Genomic DNA, 17,699 nt, shown 5'->3' on the forward strand with positions numbered 1-17,699 from the left:
CACGACCTACCCATCGAGAAACATAAAATCGGACTGTAAAAGCTTTGATAGGTGTGTAAAAAGGAAAAGATCAGCAAAGACAAATGTGGGCCCATTACGGGCGGAGATGGATATTGATAATAGCGAATAAGGAAATGGCAGAGGAAATAAACAAATACTTTGCGTCTGTCTTCACTGAGGAAGATACAGAAAATCTCCCAGAAATATTCAAGAACCTAGGAACTCGTGAGGATGAGGAACTGAAAGAACGTAGTAAGAGTGAAAAAGTAGTACTGGAAAAATTAATGGGATTGAAAGTTGATAAATACCCTGGATCTGATGATGCATCTTCCCAGAGTGTTGAAAGAGCTGGATGCGGAGATAATGAATGTGTTGATCATCTTCTAAAATTCTATATATTCTGGAATGGTTCCTGAAGATTGGAAGGTAGCAAATGTAACCCTGCAATTTAAGAATGGAGATAGAGAGGAAATGGGGAACTACAAACCTGTTAGCCTGACATCAGTAGTAGGGAGAAGGCTAGAATCTGTTATAAAAGATGTTATAACGGAGCACTTCGAAGATAATGGTAGGATTGGTCAGAGTCAACGTGGATTTATGAAAGGGAACTCATGTTTGACAAACCTGTTGGAGTTTTTTGAGAGTGCAACTAGCAGAATAGATAAGGGGAAACTGGATGTGGTGTACTTGGATTTTCAGAAGGCTTTCGATAAGGTCACATACAGGAGGGTAGAAAGCAAAATTAGATGATGTGGGATTAGGGGTAAAATATTGGTACGGATTGAGAATCGGTTAACGGACAAAAAACAGAGTAGAAATAAACGGGTCATTCTCAGGTTGGCAGCCTGTGACTAGTGGGGTAACACAAGGATTAGTGCTTGGGTCCCAGCTAATAATAATCTATCCCAGCTATTCAGTCTATATCAATGATTTGGGGACCAAATGTAATATTTCCACGTTTGCTGATGACACAAAACAAGTTGGGAATGTGAGTTGTGAGGCGGTTGCACAGAGGCTTCAGGGGGATTTAGACAGGCAAAGTCAGTGGGCAAGAACATAGCAGATGGAATATAATGTGTATGATGCTCAGTCATTGAGTCAGTTCATACATAGATTGATAGATTTCTAGATGTTGAGGATATCAAGGGATATGGGGATAGTGCAGGAAAATGGCATAGAGGTAGTTGATCAGCCATGAAATAGTTGAATGGTGGAGCAGACTCGAGGGGCTGAATGGCCTGCTCCTATTTCCTATGTTCCTCTATTCCTAAAAAGGGGTTTAATAGTGAACTTGAAGGGAAGAAATTTACAATGCTACGGGGAAAGAGCAAAGAGGCGGGACTAATTGAAAGTCTCCACCAAAGATTCAGCGCAGGCACAGAGGGCCAAATGGTCTCCTTCTGTGCTGTATCATTCTATAATTCTATAAAAGACTGTCGCAGGAGACCATAAACTGGACAATCAATTAACCTGTTGAAAAATGTGATAGGTGCTTATTTGGAAACTAAGTAATGTGGAGAACGGTTATGAAATTGGCATTAAAAATATAGATTTGCTGCAGCTAACGAAGTGTAACTGGCTAGATCGAGTGAATAGCCTCCTGCCAAAAACATATAAATGAACTGGTTTAAATACTTCATCTGTGCGTTCCATGTATCCCATTTTCTGCTCCCCTCCGACCTGAGGGCTTTGAAGAGAAGGCACATGGGATCTCATTTTGTGTTGTAATGGTTCTATGATGATACGCCTATGATGCTAGTTTGGAATTAGAGTCAACAAATGGAATGAACTGATTTGCATAGAGTTGCGCCAGGGTGTTGAAATAACTTTGAGATTACCAAAAACTAGAATGAGTGCCTGTCTGTAAATGATCATATGCATTGAGCGGTCTGTGAGGTTCAAGTAAAAGAAACTTGTATAAATTCTCTTGTAGTAAAGGAAAGAAAAATAAAAACCATAGCCCTTAATAAATGTGTAAATTCCTTGATGAACCAATTGGTGAAGATGCCAACTGTTGTACTGAACTGTGCAGAATACGATTTCTAAATTTCAGTTCAAAGTGTGTGATCTGATTGATTTTTAGGTTTAACCACAACACCAGGCACGGTCGAATAATCTACTAATGCGCACTGTCCATATTTTCACCAAGATTTATGGAAGTTATTTGGTAGCCCTGGCAGCTTAGAAGTATGCTGCAGTATACTGAAGGGCATAACATTAGTTTACACACTCATTTGTTGGTCAGCATTCACGTGTGTTGTCTTTGCACTTGATTTCAGCTGGAGCAGCAGCGACAGCAGCTGCTCACGGAGCGGCAGGCCTTCCACATGGAACAGTTGAAATATGCTGAAATGAGAGCCCGACAGCAGCTGGAGCAGCAACAACAGCAGCAGCAGCATTCGCAAAACACCCCCTCTGCTCCCAGTATACAGCAGCTGGGTTCTATGGGTATGATGCAACAAGGTCCAACGCCACCACCTCCTTATCCAATGATGCACCATCAAATGCAGCAACAGCTAGGTCAGTAGACTGTTCACACACCGGGGAAATAAGAGATCGATTTAACCAAAGTGCAAACTAATAATGGAATAAATGGGCAGAATGTGCCCAATTATCGCTTGTCATCTCAGTTACTCACCATCGTAGCTACCCTTCATGCTTTGCTGGGTGATGACATCATATGGTGTGATAGTAAGGCAAAGGAACTTGAGGTCTTTGGTTTGGATCCAGTATCTTATGTAATGATTAACATTATTTACCAGTGGATTGCTCGGAAGGGGCACATTGACCAAAGTTTTTAACTCCATTCTGCTTTCTCTAGCTCCTGCTAGAATCTGTGTATGTTCACATTTGGGCTTTGGATGAGGCTGACCTCTGAGGCTACCCTTACCCTTACTCATTGTCCAGATATACACATGAACTATGATCACCAAGGTGAGGTACTGGAGGCTGCCACCATGTCTATTACTTATGGCAACATAAAATGCTGGAAATCTCAGCATGTCTGGCAGCATCCATAGAAATACTTAACATTTCAGGTCAATGACCCTTGTTGTAACTAGTCTGGTAAGAACCAGCATCTTTAGTGTATTGTGCGGCTAATGGATTCGGAGGAGAGAATTTTTTTTTTTTTTTTTTTGAAGCATGCCAGTTGTCCAGATTCAGTATAATTTTAAAGTTCCATGATTGAGTTGTCCCACAAACCTACCACCACACGAAGAGGCTCAGGTACAGGTTCAATCAATTTATTAAAGTGTACGTAGGGAGAGACTCCACCTCGGGTATTCCAGGGTAATACTCTTACTTTACATTCAAGAGCACAAACTTGTATGCCGTTCTTATCATGCAATGTGTTCAAACAACGGATGATTGATCATAAAACAATGGCGATTGATTACACATTCCAATGAGAACACATCCTCAACTTTATCAATACACATACCAGATGGCTCCATACCGATCCTATTATCTTTTTGTTTCCCATCAAACCAACCTTCCACGGAAACAGTGGCCTCGAGGCCCTGGCTCCAACCTTTGCTCCCTAATCCTGCCCTTTTATCCCAGCAGCATGTTTGTCTCTTTTCTCAACCTGACTGTTAAATTCTGCTGAGATGTTTTTCTAAAGCTCAACTTGTTTCTACTTAACCCCTTCAATAGTCATTTAATTATCACCTACAGTTATGGAAAAGGCCATCTATCGTGACAGTTTTACACATGAACGTCAAGTGCTGATGCAGCAAAAACTAAGAAACTCTCGGCTATAGAATTTTGCAGCAAGCAGGGATGGCAATAATTGGTAACACTCTTGTGTACCTCTTGTGGCTTGTTATCTGTCCAAACAGTTTGTTGCCCACTCAGAAACTGGCATTCACTGCATATAGGGTTTAATATAAAATTGTGGCATTTGGGCAGTGAATACAACAATACTTGTCATTGGCATTAACATTGAAAAGAGTCTTTAAAAAAAACTTCCCAGAGACTTAATGGGAAAATACATGAATGCTGAACCAAAGGAAGGATGTCCAGAAGCTTTATTGGTTCAGTTGCAAGGAGGACCTTTTAAAGGAGGAGAGAGAGAGATGGAGAGAAAAGAATTACATGGAATAGACAGTGCTGATTTGCAACCAATCCATGCCGGTACTTCTGCTCCACTTGAGCCTCCTCCAATTCTTCCTCATCTAACTCTATCAACAAAACCACCTATTGCCTTCTCCATGTACTTATCTAGCTTCCCCTTAAATGCATCTAAATTTTTCGCTTCAACTACACCCTGTCGAAGTGAGTTCCGCATTCTTACTACTCTTCGGGTGAAGAAGCTTTTTCTGAAGTTCCTATTTGATTTCTTGATTATCTTAGGTTGATGACATCTAGTTTTGCTCTTCCTCACAAGTGGTAACTCGCTCTGTCCACTCTGTCATAAATTGTACATTAATATTAGTGGTTTGTCGGAGACACTAAATTACACTAAATCTGTTGTCATCAATTATTGTAATACTTGTATTTATCTGTTGCTATTTATTTTTACCACACACTTTGATTTGCCAGTGCGAGCTTGTCTCAACTGCTTTTGTTCCCAGTTATGCAACCAGCAAGCTCGTTAAACATTTTCTCGACTTCAATATTTTTCCTGTTTGTGTTCAATTCTGTTTCTTACCATTTTGTTCATTTAACATTCTCATTACTTTGGTCTTCCCCTCCCCTCTTTTATTTATCCTTATGAAACCAATATTAATGGAACGTGTAGACACAGCGCCAAGTTTTGATGGCTTTTTTTTGAAGTCGAGATAGGGGATGTGCGAGTAAGTTCAAACAACTGTTTCTTTTAAAGAAAAACAAGATCCTAATTTTATTAAAAGGAGCACAGAATATAAAAGCAAAGAGAGCACAGTTACAATATTAAGTCCAGTTTTGGACAGCCTGTATTGGAAAGGTCATCAAGACAATGGAGTGGTTGCAGAAGAGATGAGGAGACACTGGAATTTTTTTTTTTGATCAGAACAGAAGTTGAGATTTTCCTGATTTGGCAGTTTGAAGAGTTTTGATTAATTTGGGAGAAACTATTTCTAAGATTAAAGGGAGAACATTTGAATTTTCTTCTTATATGGAGGGTTTTTAGGCCATGGAACGCCCTGCCAGCAACAATGATGGAAACAGAATCCCAACACCTTTTTGAAAGCACAATGGATAAATATTTGGATATGAGGGTATAGGCAGGAGAATGCTCTTTACTGAGCTTGCACTTGGATGGCAGGCTGAATAGTCCCACTTCTGTGTTTTAAGATTCGAGGATTCTGATTACACTGATGCAGGGCATATTATCTCAATCACAAAGATCACTTACATCCATCTCTGTAACCTCAATGTCTCAGCCCATCTGCTACTGAAACCGTCATCCATGCTTTTTGTTACCTCATGAGGACTCAATGCCCTCTCAGCCAACCTCCCATCTTGCATCCTTAATAAACGAGTTCACCAGAAGTCCCTATGACACCTGTACTTGTGACTTGCATGACTCCTGATTGACCAATGCCTTGAATTTAAAATTCTCACCCTCATGTTTAAATCCATTTGTGGGCTGGCCTCCTTCTATCTTTGTAAATTCTTGCAGCCTAAGACCTCTTGGTCCCTCTAATTCTGGCATCTTTTCACTCCCCTCACCTCTCTCTATTGGCTGCTGTGCCTTCAACCATTCTGGTCCTAAGCTCTGAGATTCCCTCCCTAAATCTGTCCCACACGCTCTCCTCCTTTAGGAGCCCCGTCCCCCTTTACAAACTACCTCTTTACCAAACTTTTCACCTTTCCTAATATCTCCTCCTTTGGCTTGGTGCCAGTTCTTGTCAGACTGCTCCAGCACATTAAAAGGCACTGCATAATTGTGTATTGTTGTATAATAAAACAAAAGTGTCTCTGCTTTTCTTCCCTTTTCTCCCCAAGAAGAAAAATTCATACGCTGTCAAGGCTGGCACTTATCTTACTGGCCTTGATACAGTGCTGTGGCAGTTTGATACAATTGAGCGGCTTGCTAAGCCACTTCAAAGGGAAGTTGAGAGTCCGCCATGTTCGTGTGAGCCTGAAGTCATATGTAGACTTTGAGAGGGTCCCAGGGCCTCATTGTGTGAGAGAATGTTCTTGACTTTATTTAAGCTGAACTCAAATTCTCAAACTGCCTTGGAGGGATTTGAATTTACCTTTTTTGGAGTATTAGTCCAGTGAGTGTACTCGAGCCAATACATTACCCTATCCTGTCGTTGTACAATATTGTAGTGGTTATGTTTTGAAAGTGCTAAGTGTTATTGGGAATGGAGGTTTAAAGGCACCAGCAATTTACTGGGTGACGAAGTGACTATCTTTAGCACATGTGCAGTAAGTGTTGTTAATTGAAGCAGCTTGAGCTCTGGGTTTTGGAACTTGAGTGGCAACTGTAGTGCATTCATGAGGATGAGAGTTACATGGATACCGCATTTATAGATGTGGTCACCCCTCCAGCTTAATAGTATGCAGGGAGAGAGGGAATGGGTGACCACCAGGCAGTCAAAGAATCAGGCAGGTAGTGCAGGAGACCCTTGAGTGCATCTCACTGTTCAACAGGTATTCAATTCTGAATACTGAGGAAGGGGATGCTTCAGCTGGGGAGTGCATCCAGAGCCAAACCCATGGCACCACAGGTGGCTCAGCTGCACAGTGGGGTACAGGGAAGACTGGAAGAGCCATAGTGATAGGTGATTCAATAGTCAGGGGAACAGACAGACTTTTCTGTGGCCGCAGACGCGGCCTCCCTGGTGCCAGGGTCAAGTATGTCACTGAGCGGCCGTAGAACATTCTGAAGGGGAAGGGTGAATAGCCAGCAGTCATGCTTCCCCATCAGAACCTGCGACATAGGTAGGAAGAGGGATGTGGTCTTGCGGTCAGAATTTAGGGAGCCCGGGAAAAAATTAGCAAGCGGGACCTCCAAAAGTAGTAATCTCCAAATTACTCCCAGTGCCATGCGCTAGTGAGTATAGAAATAAAAGGTTAAGACAGCTGAAGGCGTGGCTGGAAAGCTGGTGCAGGGGAGGAGGGCTTTAGATTCCTGGGACATTGGGACCAGCTCTGGGGGAGATGGGACCTGTACAGACCGGACGGGTTGCACCTGAACAGAACTGGGACTGAATTCCTTGCGTGACGTTTTGCTAGTGCTGTTGGGGAGGGTTGAAATTAGTTTGGCAGGGGGATGGGGACCTGAGGGTAGACTCAGTTGGGACAAAATCAGGAATTAAAATGGAAAGCAGAAAATTCGTGTTTGAATCTGGAATACAGAGGAAACGAGGGTTAGAAAATAAAGAGTTTGACGGTGCTCAAGGTTTTCTATTTCAATGCAAGGAGTATAGCAAATGAAGTAGATGAGCGGAGGGCGCAGTTAGACACGTGGCAGTATGATATCATAGCTATGACAGAAACATGGCTTAAGGAGGGACAGGAATGGCAGCTCACGTTACTGGTTACGGGGCTTTCAGACACAATAGGGAGGGCGATAAGAAAGGAGGGGGAGTGGCAATTTTGGTCAAGGAAACTATTAAAGCTGTGAGGAGGGATGATATGTTGGAAGCTTCAGCCGATGAGGCCATATGGATTGAGCTAAGGAACAAAAAAAGGGCAATCCCACTGCTGGGAGTGTATTGTAGACCCCCAAACAGTCAGAGGGAGAAAGAAGAGCAGATATGTAGGCAAATCTCTGAGAAGTGCCAGAACAATAGGGCAGTAATTGCATGGGATTTTAACCACCCCAATATTAACTGGGATAGTTTTAGTGTGAAAGGAAGTGAGGGAGCAGAATTCTTGAGGTGCATTCAGGAGAACTTTTTTGGCCAGTTTGTAGCAAGTCCAACAAGAGAGATGCAGTTTTAGACATAGTTTTAGGAAATGAAGATGGGCAGGTGGAAGGATTGGCAATGGGAGAGTACTTTGGTGGTAGGTGATCATAATTCAGTCAGCTTTAACATAATTATGGCAAAGGACAGAGATAGAACAGGAGTCAGAATTCTCAATTGGGGCTAGGCCAATTTTACTAAACTGAGGAGTGATTTAGCGAAAATGGACTGGAAACAGCTGCTTGAAGGTAAATCAGTGTCAGAATGGTGGGAGGCATTCAAAGGGGAGATTCAAGAGGTTCAGAGTAAAGTTGTTCCCACAAGGAAAAAGGGTGAGGCAGCCAAATCTAGAGCCTCATGGATGTCAAAGAGCCTACAGGGCAAGACAAGGCAGAAAAGGAAAACTTGTGTCTGACACCGAGAACTCAATACTACAGAAAGCCGAGAGTATAGAAAGTGGAGGGGTGAAATCAGAAAGTAAATTAGGAAAGCAAAGACAGGGCATGAAAGAATATTGGCAAGCAAAATCAAGGTGAACGCAAAGATGTTTTATCAATACATTAACAGTAAGAGGATAACTAAGGAGAGAGTAGGGCCCATAAAAGACCGAAAAGATGACCTATGTGTAGGGGCGGACGATATTGGTCTGGTTCTTAATGAATACTTTGCGTCTGTCTTCACAAAAGAGGGGGATGATGCAGATATCGTATTTAAGGAAGAAGAGTGTCAAGTATTGGATGTGATAAACATAGGGAGAGATTAAGTATTAATGGGATTAGCGTCCTTAAAAGTTGATAAATCACCAGGGTCAGATGAAATATATCCTAGGCTGTTAAAAGAAGCAGGAGAGGAAATAGCAGAGGGTCTGACCATCATTTTCCAGTCCTCACTGGATACAGTTGTGGTGCTGGAGGATTGGAGAACTGCAAACGTTGTACCTCTGTTTAAAAAGGGAGCGAAGGATAGACCGAATAATTACAGGCCAGTCAGTCTAACCTCAGTTGTGGGAAAATTATTGGAATCTATTCTGAGACAGGATAAACTCTCACTTAGAAGGGCACAGGTTCATCGAGGATAGTCAGCATGGATTTAAGGGAAGATCTTGTCTTGCCAACATGATGGAATTTTTTGAAGAAGTAACAAGGAAGATAGATGAGGGTGGTGAAGTTGATGTGGTCAAAATGGATTTTAGCAAGGATTTTGCCAAGGTCTCACATGGCAGACTGGTTTAAAAAAATAATCCTATGGGATCCAGGGAAATTGGCTCAGTGGCAGGAAACAAAGGGTAATCATTGGATGTTTTAGTGACTGGAAGACTGTTTCCAGTGGTGTTCTGCAACGCTCAGGACTGGGTCCCCTGCTTTTTGTGGTATATATTAACAATTTTAATGTTAATGTAGAGGGCGTGATCAAGAGGTTTGCGGCCAACAAAGTTTGGCCGTGTGGTAGATGGTGAGGAGGATAGCTGTTGGCTGCAGGAAGATGTTGATGGTCTGGTCAGATGGACAGAAAAATGGCAAATGGAATTCAACCTGGAGAAGTGTGAGGTGATACATTTGGGGAGGTCAAACAAGGCAAAGGAATACACGATTAATGGGAAAATACTAAGTAGTGTAGCGGAAGTACGGGACCTTGGAGTGAATGTCCACAAATCCCTGAAGGTAGCAGGACAGGTCGATAAGGTGGTTAAGAAAACAAATGGAATCCTTTCCTTTATTAGCCGTGGTATTGAATATAAGAGCAGGGAAGTTATGCTGGAACTGTATAAATCATTGCTTAGGCCACAAGTTGAATGCGGTGTGCTGTTCTGGTCACCTCAGTACAGAAAGGATTTAATCGCACTAGAGAGGGTACAGAGGAGATTTACGAGGATGTTGCCAGGACTGGAAAAAATGCAGCTATGAGGAAAGATTGGATAAGCTGGTGTTCTTCTCCTTGCAACAGAGAAGGCTGAGGGGAGATCTGGTTGACATGTACAAAATTTTGAAGGGTCTGGATAGAGTGGAGGTGAAGGGTCTGTTCGCCTTAGCAGAGGGGTCAGTGATGAGGGGGCGTAGATTTAAAGTGATTGGTAGAAAAAAATAAAGGGGAGATGAGGAAAAACTTTTTCACCCAGAGGGTGGTGGGGGTCTGGAGCTGACTGCCTGAACAGGAGTTTGGATATGCACTTCAAGTGTCATAATCTGCAGGGCTACGGATCAAATGCTGGAAGGTGGGATTAGAATAGGTGGATTGTTTTTCGGCCAGTGCGGACACGTTGGGCCAAGTGGCCTCTTTCTGAGCGGGTCAATAGAGTGGTCAAGAAGGCATACGGCATGCTTTCCTTCATCGGACGGGGTATTGAGTACAAGAGTTGGAAGGTCATGTTACAGTTGTAGAGGATTTTGCTTCGGCCACATTTGGAATACTGCGTGCAGTTCTGGTTGCCACATTGCCAAAAGGATGTGGATGCTTTGGAGAGGGTGCAGAGGAGGTTCACCAGGATGTTGCCTGGTATGGAGGGCGCTAGCTATGAAGAGAGGTTGAGTAGATTAGGATTATTTTCATTAGAAAGACGGAGGTTGAGGGGGGACTTGATTGAGGTGTACAAAATCATGAGAGGTATAGACAGGGTGGATAGCAAGAAGCTTTTTCCCCAGAGTGGGGTATTCAATTACTAGGGATCACGAGTTCAAAGTGAGAGGGGAAAAGTTTAGGGGGGATATGCGTGGAAAGTTCTTTACACAGAGGGTGGTGGGTGCCTGGAACGCGCTGCCAGCGGAGGTGGTAGACGCGGGCACGATAGCGTCTTTTAAGATGTATCTAGACAGATGCATGAATGGGCAGGAAGCAAGGAGATACAGACCCTCAGAAAATAGGCGACATGTTTAGGTAGAGGATCTGGATCGGCGCAGGCTTGGAGGGCCGAAGGGCCTGTTCCTGTGCTGTAATTTTCTTGTTTGTACACTTTCTATTATGAGGGGAGCCTGTGACCCCCTCACCTGGCCATAACAACTGGTGTGTGCCAAAAAGTCGGCTTCCGAAGCAGATCCTCTTCTCTCAACTTAAAGATGGCACCTGCTCTCCACGACAGAGAAAATGTTTTAAGGGCACTCTTGAAGGTCTTATTGAAAAGAAGACAAATTGACCAGTGTGTGGGAGGGACATACCACAAATAATACCATGTGGCTGTGCCTCATCCAATAAGTCACAACACAGTTGGAAACTAATGGCGGCACAGTGGCGCAGTGGTTAGCACCGCAGCCTCACAGCTCCAGGGACCCGGGTTCGATTCCGGGTACTGCCTGTGTGGAGTTTGCAAGTTCTCCCTGTGTCTGCGTGGGTTTTCTCCGGGTGCTCCGGTTTCCTCCCACAAGCCAAAAGACTTGCAGGTTGATAGGTAAATTGGCCATGATGAATTGTCACTAGTATAGGTAGGTGGTAGGGAAATATAGGGACAGGTGGGGATGTTTGGTTGGAATATGGGATTAGTGTAGGATTAGTATAAATGGGTGGTTGATGTTCGGCACAGACTCGGTGGGCCGAAGGGCCTGTTTCAGTGCTGTATCTCTAATCTAATCTAATCTAATCTAATCTAATCTAATCTAATCTAATCTAAAACCCTGATGCTTGCAGTGCCTGGTAGTTGTGCAGTCTGTATTACTTATTTTTGAAAGGGTTTTTGTGCCCCCTATTTTCCTAAATTGAGTTAATTTTGTGTTCAAATGTTTGTCATTTTCTGATTTGCCAATAAGCAGTGTTTAAGCTATTACATGATAAGGTAGGTTACCAGCTAGAGTGGAGTACTGTTGTGGTAGTTTATTTGGAGAAGATTGTATGCATGATGACATTTCACCTGGGCATCTTTGAGAAGCTGTGGCAAACATTTGGGTCACTCTTCCAATCACAGAGTCATAGAGTCGTGCAGCATAGAAACAGTCCCTTCAGCCCACCGCGTCTATGCCGACCATAATGCCTATCTATACTAATCCCACCTACCTGCATTAATTCCATATCCTTCCATGCCTTGCTCATTCAAGTACCTGTCCAGATGCCTCTTAAATATTGCTGCTGTTCCTGCCTCCACCACCACTTCAGGCAGCTCATTCCAGATACCCACTATTCTTTCTGTGAAAAATTGACCCCTTTGATCCCCTTTAAACCTCCTCCCTCTCACCTTAAATCTATGCCCTCTAGTTTTAGTCACCCCTATCATGGGAGACAGACTCTGGCTATCTACCCTATCTGTGCCTCTCATAGTTTTATATACCTCTAACATATCCCCTCTCAGCCTCCTTCGCTCCAGGGAAAACAGACCCAGCCTATCCAATCTCTCTTTATAACTCAAGCCCTCCAAACCAGGCAACATCCTTGTGAATCTTTTCTGCACCCTCTCTAGCTTAATCACATCTTTCCTGTAATGCGGCGACCATAACTGCACACAGTACTCCAAATGCAGCCTAACCAACGACATGTACAACTGTAACATGACGTCTCAACTCTTGTACTCAATGCCTCAGCCAATGAAGGCAAGCATTCCATACGCCGCCTTCACCCTGTTAACCTATGTTGCCACTTTCAGGGAACTATGTACTTGCACCCCAAGGTCTCTCTGCTCAACAACACTCCCCAGGGCCCTGCCATTCACTGTATATGTCCTGCCCTGGTTTAACTTCCCAAAATGCATCACTTCACACTTGTCTGCGTTAAATTCCACTTGCCACTCCCTTGCCACTTTCCCAGTTGATCCATATCCTATTCTAACCTAAGAGAACCACCTTCACTGTCCACTATACCACCAATTTTGGTGTCATCTGCAAACTTACTAATAATGCCCGTTACATTCACATCCAAGTCATTAATATATATGACTAACAACAGAGGACCCAGCACCGATCCCTGCGGCACACCACTGGTCACCGGCCTCCAATCTGAAAAACAAACCTCCACTACCACCCTCTGCCTCCTATCACCAAGCCAATTTTGTATCCAATTTGCTAGCTCACCCTGCATCCCATGTGTTCGAACTTTCTGGACGAGCCTACCATGCGGGACCTTGTCAAAGGCCTTGCTAAAGTCCATGTAGACAACGTCCATCGCCCTGCCCTCGTCAATCCTCTCGGTCACCTCCTTGAAAAACTCCATCTAATTTGTGAGACATGATTTCCCACACGCAAAGCCACGCTGACTATCCCTAATCTGGCCATGCCTTTCCAGATGCATATAAATCCTGTCTCTCAGATTCCCTTCCAATAACTTTCCCACCACTGATGTAAGGCTCACCGGCCTGCAGTTCCCTGGCTTATCCCTGCTGCCCTTCTTAAATAAAGGCACAACATTGGCTCTCCTCCAGTCTTCTGGTACCTCACCCGTGGCTAACAATGATACAAAAATCTCTGCCAGGGCCCCAGCAATCTCCTCCCTTGCTTGCCATAGCATCCTCGGATACACCTGGTCAGGCCCTGGGGATTTATTCACCTTAATGGGTTTCAAAACCTCCAACACCATCTCCTTTTGTCATGTTGATATGCTACAGGATATCGGTGTTTCCTTCCCCCCCCCCCCCCCTTGAACTCACTAGCTTCCATGACCACCTCCACTGTAAATACTGACAAGAAATATTCATTTAGACCTCGCCCATTTCCCATGGCTCCACACACAGTTTGCCACACTGATCCTTAAGGGGACCTACTCTCTCCCTAGCTACCCTTTTACTCTTAATATACTAATAGAATCTTTTAGGATTCTCCTTTATCTTATCAGCCAGGGAAATCTCATGGCCCCTTTTCGCCCTCCTTCTTAAGTGTAGTCCTACATCCCCTATACTCCTCAAGGGACTCGCTTGATCCCAACTGCCTATACCTGACATATGCCTCCTTCTTTGTCCTGACCAGACCCTCAATATCCCTCATCAGCCAAGGTTCCCTGAACTTGCCAGCCTTGCCCTTCCATGTAACAGGAACATGCCGGCCCTGAATTCTTCCTATCTCACTTTTAAAAGCCTCCCACTTGCCAGATGTCCCTTTACCTGTAAACAGCCTCTCCTATTCAACTTTTGAGATTCCTGTCTGATGCCATTGAAATTAGCCTTCCCCAATTTAGGACTTCAACCTGAGGACCAGTCCTTTCCTTTTCCATAACTATCTTGAAGCTAATAGAGTTATGGTCACTGGTCCCAAAGTGCTCCCCCACTGACACATCAACCACCTGCCCATCCTCATTTCCTAAGAGCAGATCGAGTATAGTCCTTTCTCTAGTAGGGCCATCCACATACTGCTTCAGAAAACTATCCTGGACACATTTAACAATTCTTCCCCATCTGATCCCTTAGCACTAAGGCAGTCCCAGTCAATATTAGGGAAGTTAAAATCAACTACTATTACAACCCTATAATTCCTACACCTATCTGTGATTTCCCTACATATATGCTCCTCCACTTCCCTCTGACTATTGGGGGGCCTATAGTATAATCCCATCAAAGCTGGACGTTGCCTCTCGGGATATCCTCTCTAAGTACTGCCGTGATGTCCTCCCTATTCCATAATGCAACTCCCCTTCCCCTCTTACCTCCACCTCTGACACGCCGGAAAGATCAGTACCTCGGAACATTGAGCTGCCAGTCCTGCCCATCCCTCAACCACATTTCCGTAATAGCTATAATATCACAATCCCATGTACCGATCCATGCTCTGAGTTCATCTGCCTTACCTGTAAGGCTTCTTGCATTAAAGTAAATGCAGTAAATCAAAGCAGCAGATAAAGGTTTAAGGTCAAGCAGTAAGGACTGCAGAATTACTGGGTGCTGAAACGTATGTTGCTTGTCGCTCATTGCATGCAGAATCTTTGTTTTATTTGTATGACCAATCAGCTGAAGTGATTTAGTACATTGGTATTCATATTCCTTCAGAAAAAAATTAACCTTAAGCTGATACTTTCTTGCATGATGCTTTTGATCGACACCTCAAACTACTTTTACCACTTCCACCACCAGCGGCACTTAAGTTTGTTGTTTTACAACTCAAAATATTATCTGCAGATGCAGTCTGCAATTAGAATGCGAAGTTTATAACTACAGCTGGGTCTTTTTATGAAATTACAGATCCAGTAAATTGTATAATTTCTCTCTCTCGCCATTTCTCTTGGAATCCCAATAATGTGTTTTTGCTTAGCACTTGCTTAGTTTGAAGAAAATTCAGCGCAGACTGAGAGCGAAGCAATCTCCATTGGCGAAGCTCAATCCAGACACATGCACAAGCATGTTTATTGATTCAAATTGCATAAGCATGAACAAATGTTGCCCTTGCACTTAAATTCCACCACTGGCAGTCATGTGGTAATGGGCATCTGCATTGAGCCATTCAAGTTCTTGTAATAGTATTCTGATGTTTTTATGTCAGAAACTCCAGAATCTTGCTACATGGACGTTGAAGGATCAAAATCCTGGAACTCCCTACCTAATGCTATTGTTTGAAAATCACCAAGGACCACTGCGGTTGAGAAGATTCACAATTGCTGTCTCGGTACAACAGTGGAAGGGCAATGAATGTGGCATTGTCAGCATCATCTATGTCTAGAGAGTAATTTTTCTTAAATTATCAACCTTTAAACTGAAAAATCTCCAAGAAAGCTTTCAAGATACTGCCTTGCTGCAAATAACATGCCACTTGGTGCTCCACAAACTTTGTATTTAAGATCTTCCGTTTCATTTCCGTCCACCAGCAATCAACATGATATTTGAAAAGATCACTGGCTACTGATTTGTTTTCAGTTGTATTTTCATTGGGCAAAACTGGTGAAATCAGGCCCTACTGGGTGCTGGATACTCAACAGAAGCCATTTCAATGTAATGTTTTTAACATTATGCCTTTTCTTTATAACAGTTTCTGTGCTTTCCAAGTTTTGTTTTGCAGATTTGCTTGTGTTTGAGTACATGGTGTTTGGCATGGTCATTCTGGACACTGTCTTCTCAGTGTGTCACTTCATTGCTTTGGGAAAGCTGTTCATTCCTTGGTGAAACATTGGTGGATTGATAAAATGAAAAGAGAGGTGTCATCAGAGTTAGTTTTGTATTTTGAGTGAGTGGCTTCATCAGAGTTAGTTTTGTATTTGTGTTTTTTTTCTTATTGCTTGAGATGAATTGTTGACCAAAGCAGTCATTCTTTCAAGTTCTTAGCGTTCCCGTCAGGTCGTCTGTCCTTTTACGGGGAATGAGGAATGGATTCTATTGTGCAAGAGCTGTGGGATACAAAGACATTTAGCAGGAGAGTGCTTTGCTTTGAAATTTTCCGTTTTGATTTTTTTTTGTTAAAATACAGGTTGAATGTTTAAGCACATTGTGATTTCAGCACCAGGGAATAGAATAGTTCAATCAGCTGTCAGCATAGAGTGGTTGTAGGTTAGAGATGATCCAGTTAGATACTCCCTTGCACTGTCCCAACCATGCCTTGTTACCTCAGCTTTAGAACAGCACCCCTTATGAACCAATGTTCGGTTTCAATTTCCCACGCCAGTTATCCTTGCATGCGGCCTTTCCGATTCGAGGTTGACAGGTTAGTGATGTTCAGTGTTGACTTTGCAAATGGAATTTTGTTCTTTGACATCTGAGTGGAAGTATTCTCTTGGCTAAAGTTGCCTCATGATTATTTAATACTGAGTTCTCTGTGATCACATGGCTGTAGCAGAGGGAGGGCTTTTAATCATGTTCCAGGATTCATGAGTGTGGGATAGGCTTGATGGATCAGCTGGCCTTTTCTTGGTCATTATTTTCATATTTGTAAGTATTCCTTTCAACTGGCAGTTTTATGGAATTGGAGAGATTTCAAAAGTTTTTATATAATTCTTTATCACACTAAATGTGCAGTGATTTGAGATGTGAGGATGTTGCTTTATAAATGTAACTTTTCTTTTTCTCAACAATTACTTTACTGGCTTCAGAAAAGGTCAAGGAGCATTCGGTAATCCTATAAGCTCTTAAAGGGGTGGGTGTAAAAATGCTGCTGCTTCATTTCACATTATCCTGTCTCTGCTGTTTTTTTATTTAGGTTGGAGGCAGCGGAGACTGAAATATTAAGACTTCTGTCTTGAATAATTGCTTATAGACACTCTTCCCATCCTGCACCCTCCTTGTGTTCTCAATCTTTGTTCTTGCTCCCTCTTTCATCAAAATAAGGGCAAACCTCTTTTTTGGCAATTTGGCACTTTGTTGACCTTTTGTAATTATGGTATGGTATTGTAGTGGTTTTGGTGTTGGACTCTCAACTAAAATTGAATTGAACAAATTTAGTTTGTCTGGCACCAAAAAAAGGCCCTGAAAGCTTCCCAATTGTTCACTAATGTATCGTGCCAGTCTTACCCCAAGTAAGGCTTACAAGTGACTCCGGTAACTCTGGTTGACTCTTCGTGCTGTATGAAATGACCTGGGAAGCTACCTTACTGTTGAAAACCACTGCTACAATGTGAAAACTACAATGATTCAAGAAGGTGGCCCACCATTGCCACCTCAGGACAATTGGGGATGAGCAATAAACATGTCCTTGGCAATGTTCCTCATACCTTGAGGCCAAACAGGAAAAAAGTGTCAATCAATGAGGACTGCTACTTTTTTTCTTTACAGTATATTAAGCCTGCAATTGTGTTCTTCATTAAACACAAGAAGTTGAAAGAAAGAGTGGGACACTCTTTGTATATAGGGACAAAGAAGGTAAATTCAGACAGCATTATCTACAAAGTAGGCTCTGATGGAGCAGAGAGGTTGAAGACAAAAGTGAAGATTGCTATCAGTTGTCAGATTGGTAATCATTATCATCGGCTTCCAAGAGCAATTCTGCAAGAGCCTTGCTAGTTATGGAAGTGGCATTGAAGTCCGAGACAGAT

At 43.0% G+C, this 17,699-nt stretch overlaps 1 protein-coding gene across 2 annotated transcripts in view; it reads left to right on the forward strand.

Moving 5' to 3' along the window:
- smarcc1a (SWI/SNF related, matrix associated, actin dependent regulator of chromatin, subfamily c, member 1a) overlaps window positions 1-17,699 on the forward strand; it is a 305,946-nt gene that overhangs the window by 251,471 nt on the left and 36,776 nt on the right. For both annotated transcript variants that reach the window (XM_068031537.1, XM_068031536.1), the window contains exon 26: window positions 2,280-2,520. In XM_068031537.1, coding sequence (XP_067887638.1) covers window positions 2,280-2,520 — 241 coding nt within the window. The remainder of the gene's footprint in view (window positions 1-2,279; window positions 2,521-17,699) is intronic.

This window comes from Heterodontus francisci, chromosome 5 (assembly GCF_036365525.1).
Source record: "Heterodontus francisci isolate sHetFra1 chromosome 5, sHetFra1.hap1, whole genome shotgun sequence".
Classification (NCBI taxonomy): domain Eukaryota; kingdom Metazoa; phylum Chordata; class Chondrichthyes; order Heterodontiformes; family Heterodontidae; genus Heterodontus; species Heterodontus francisci.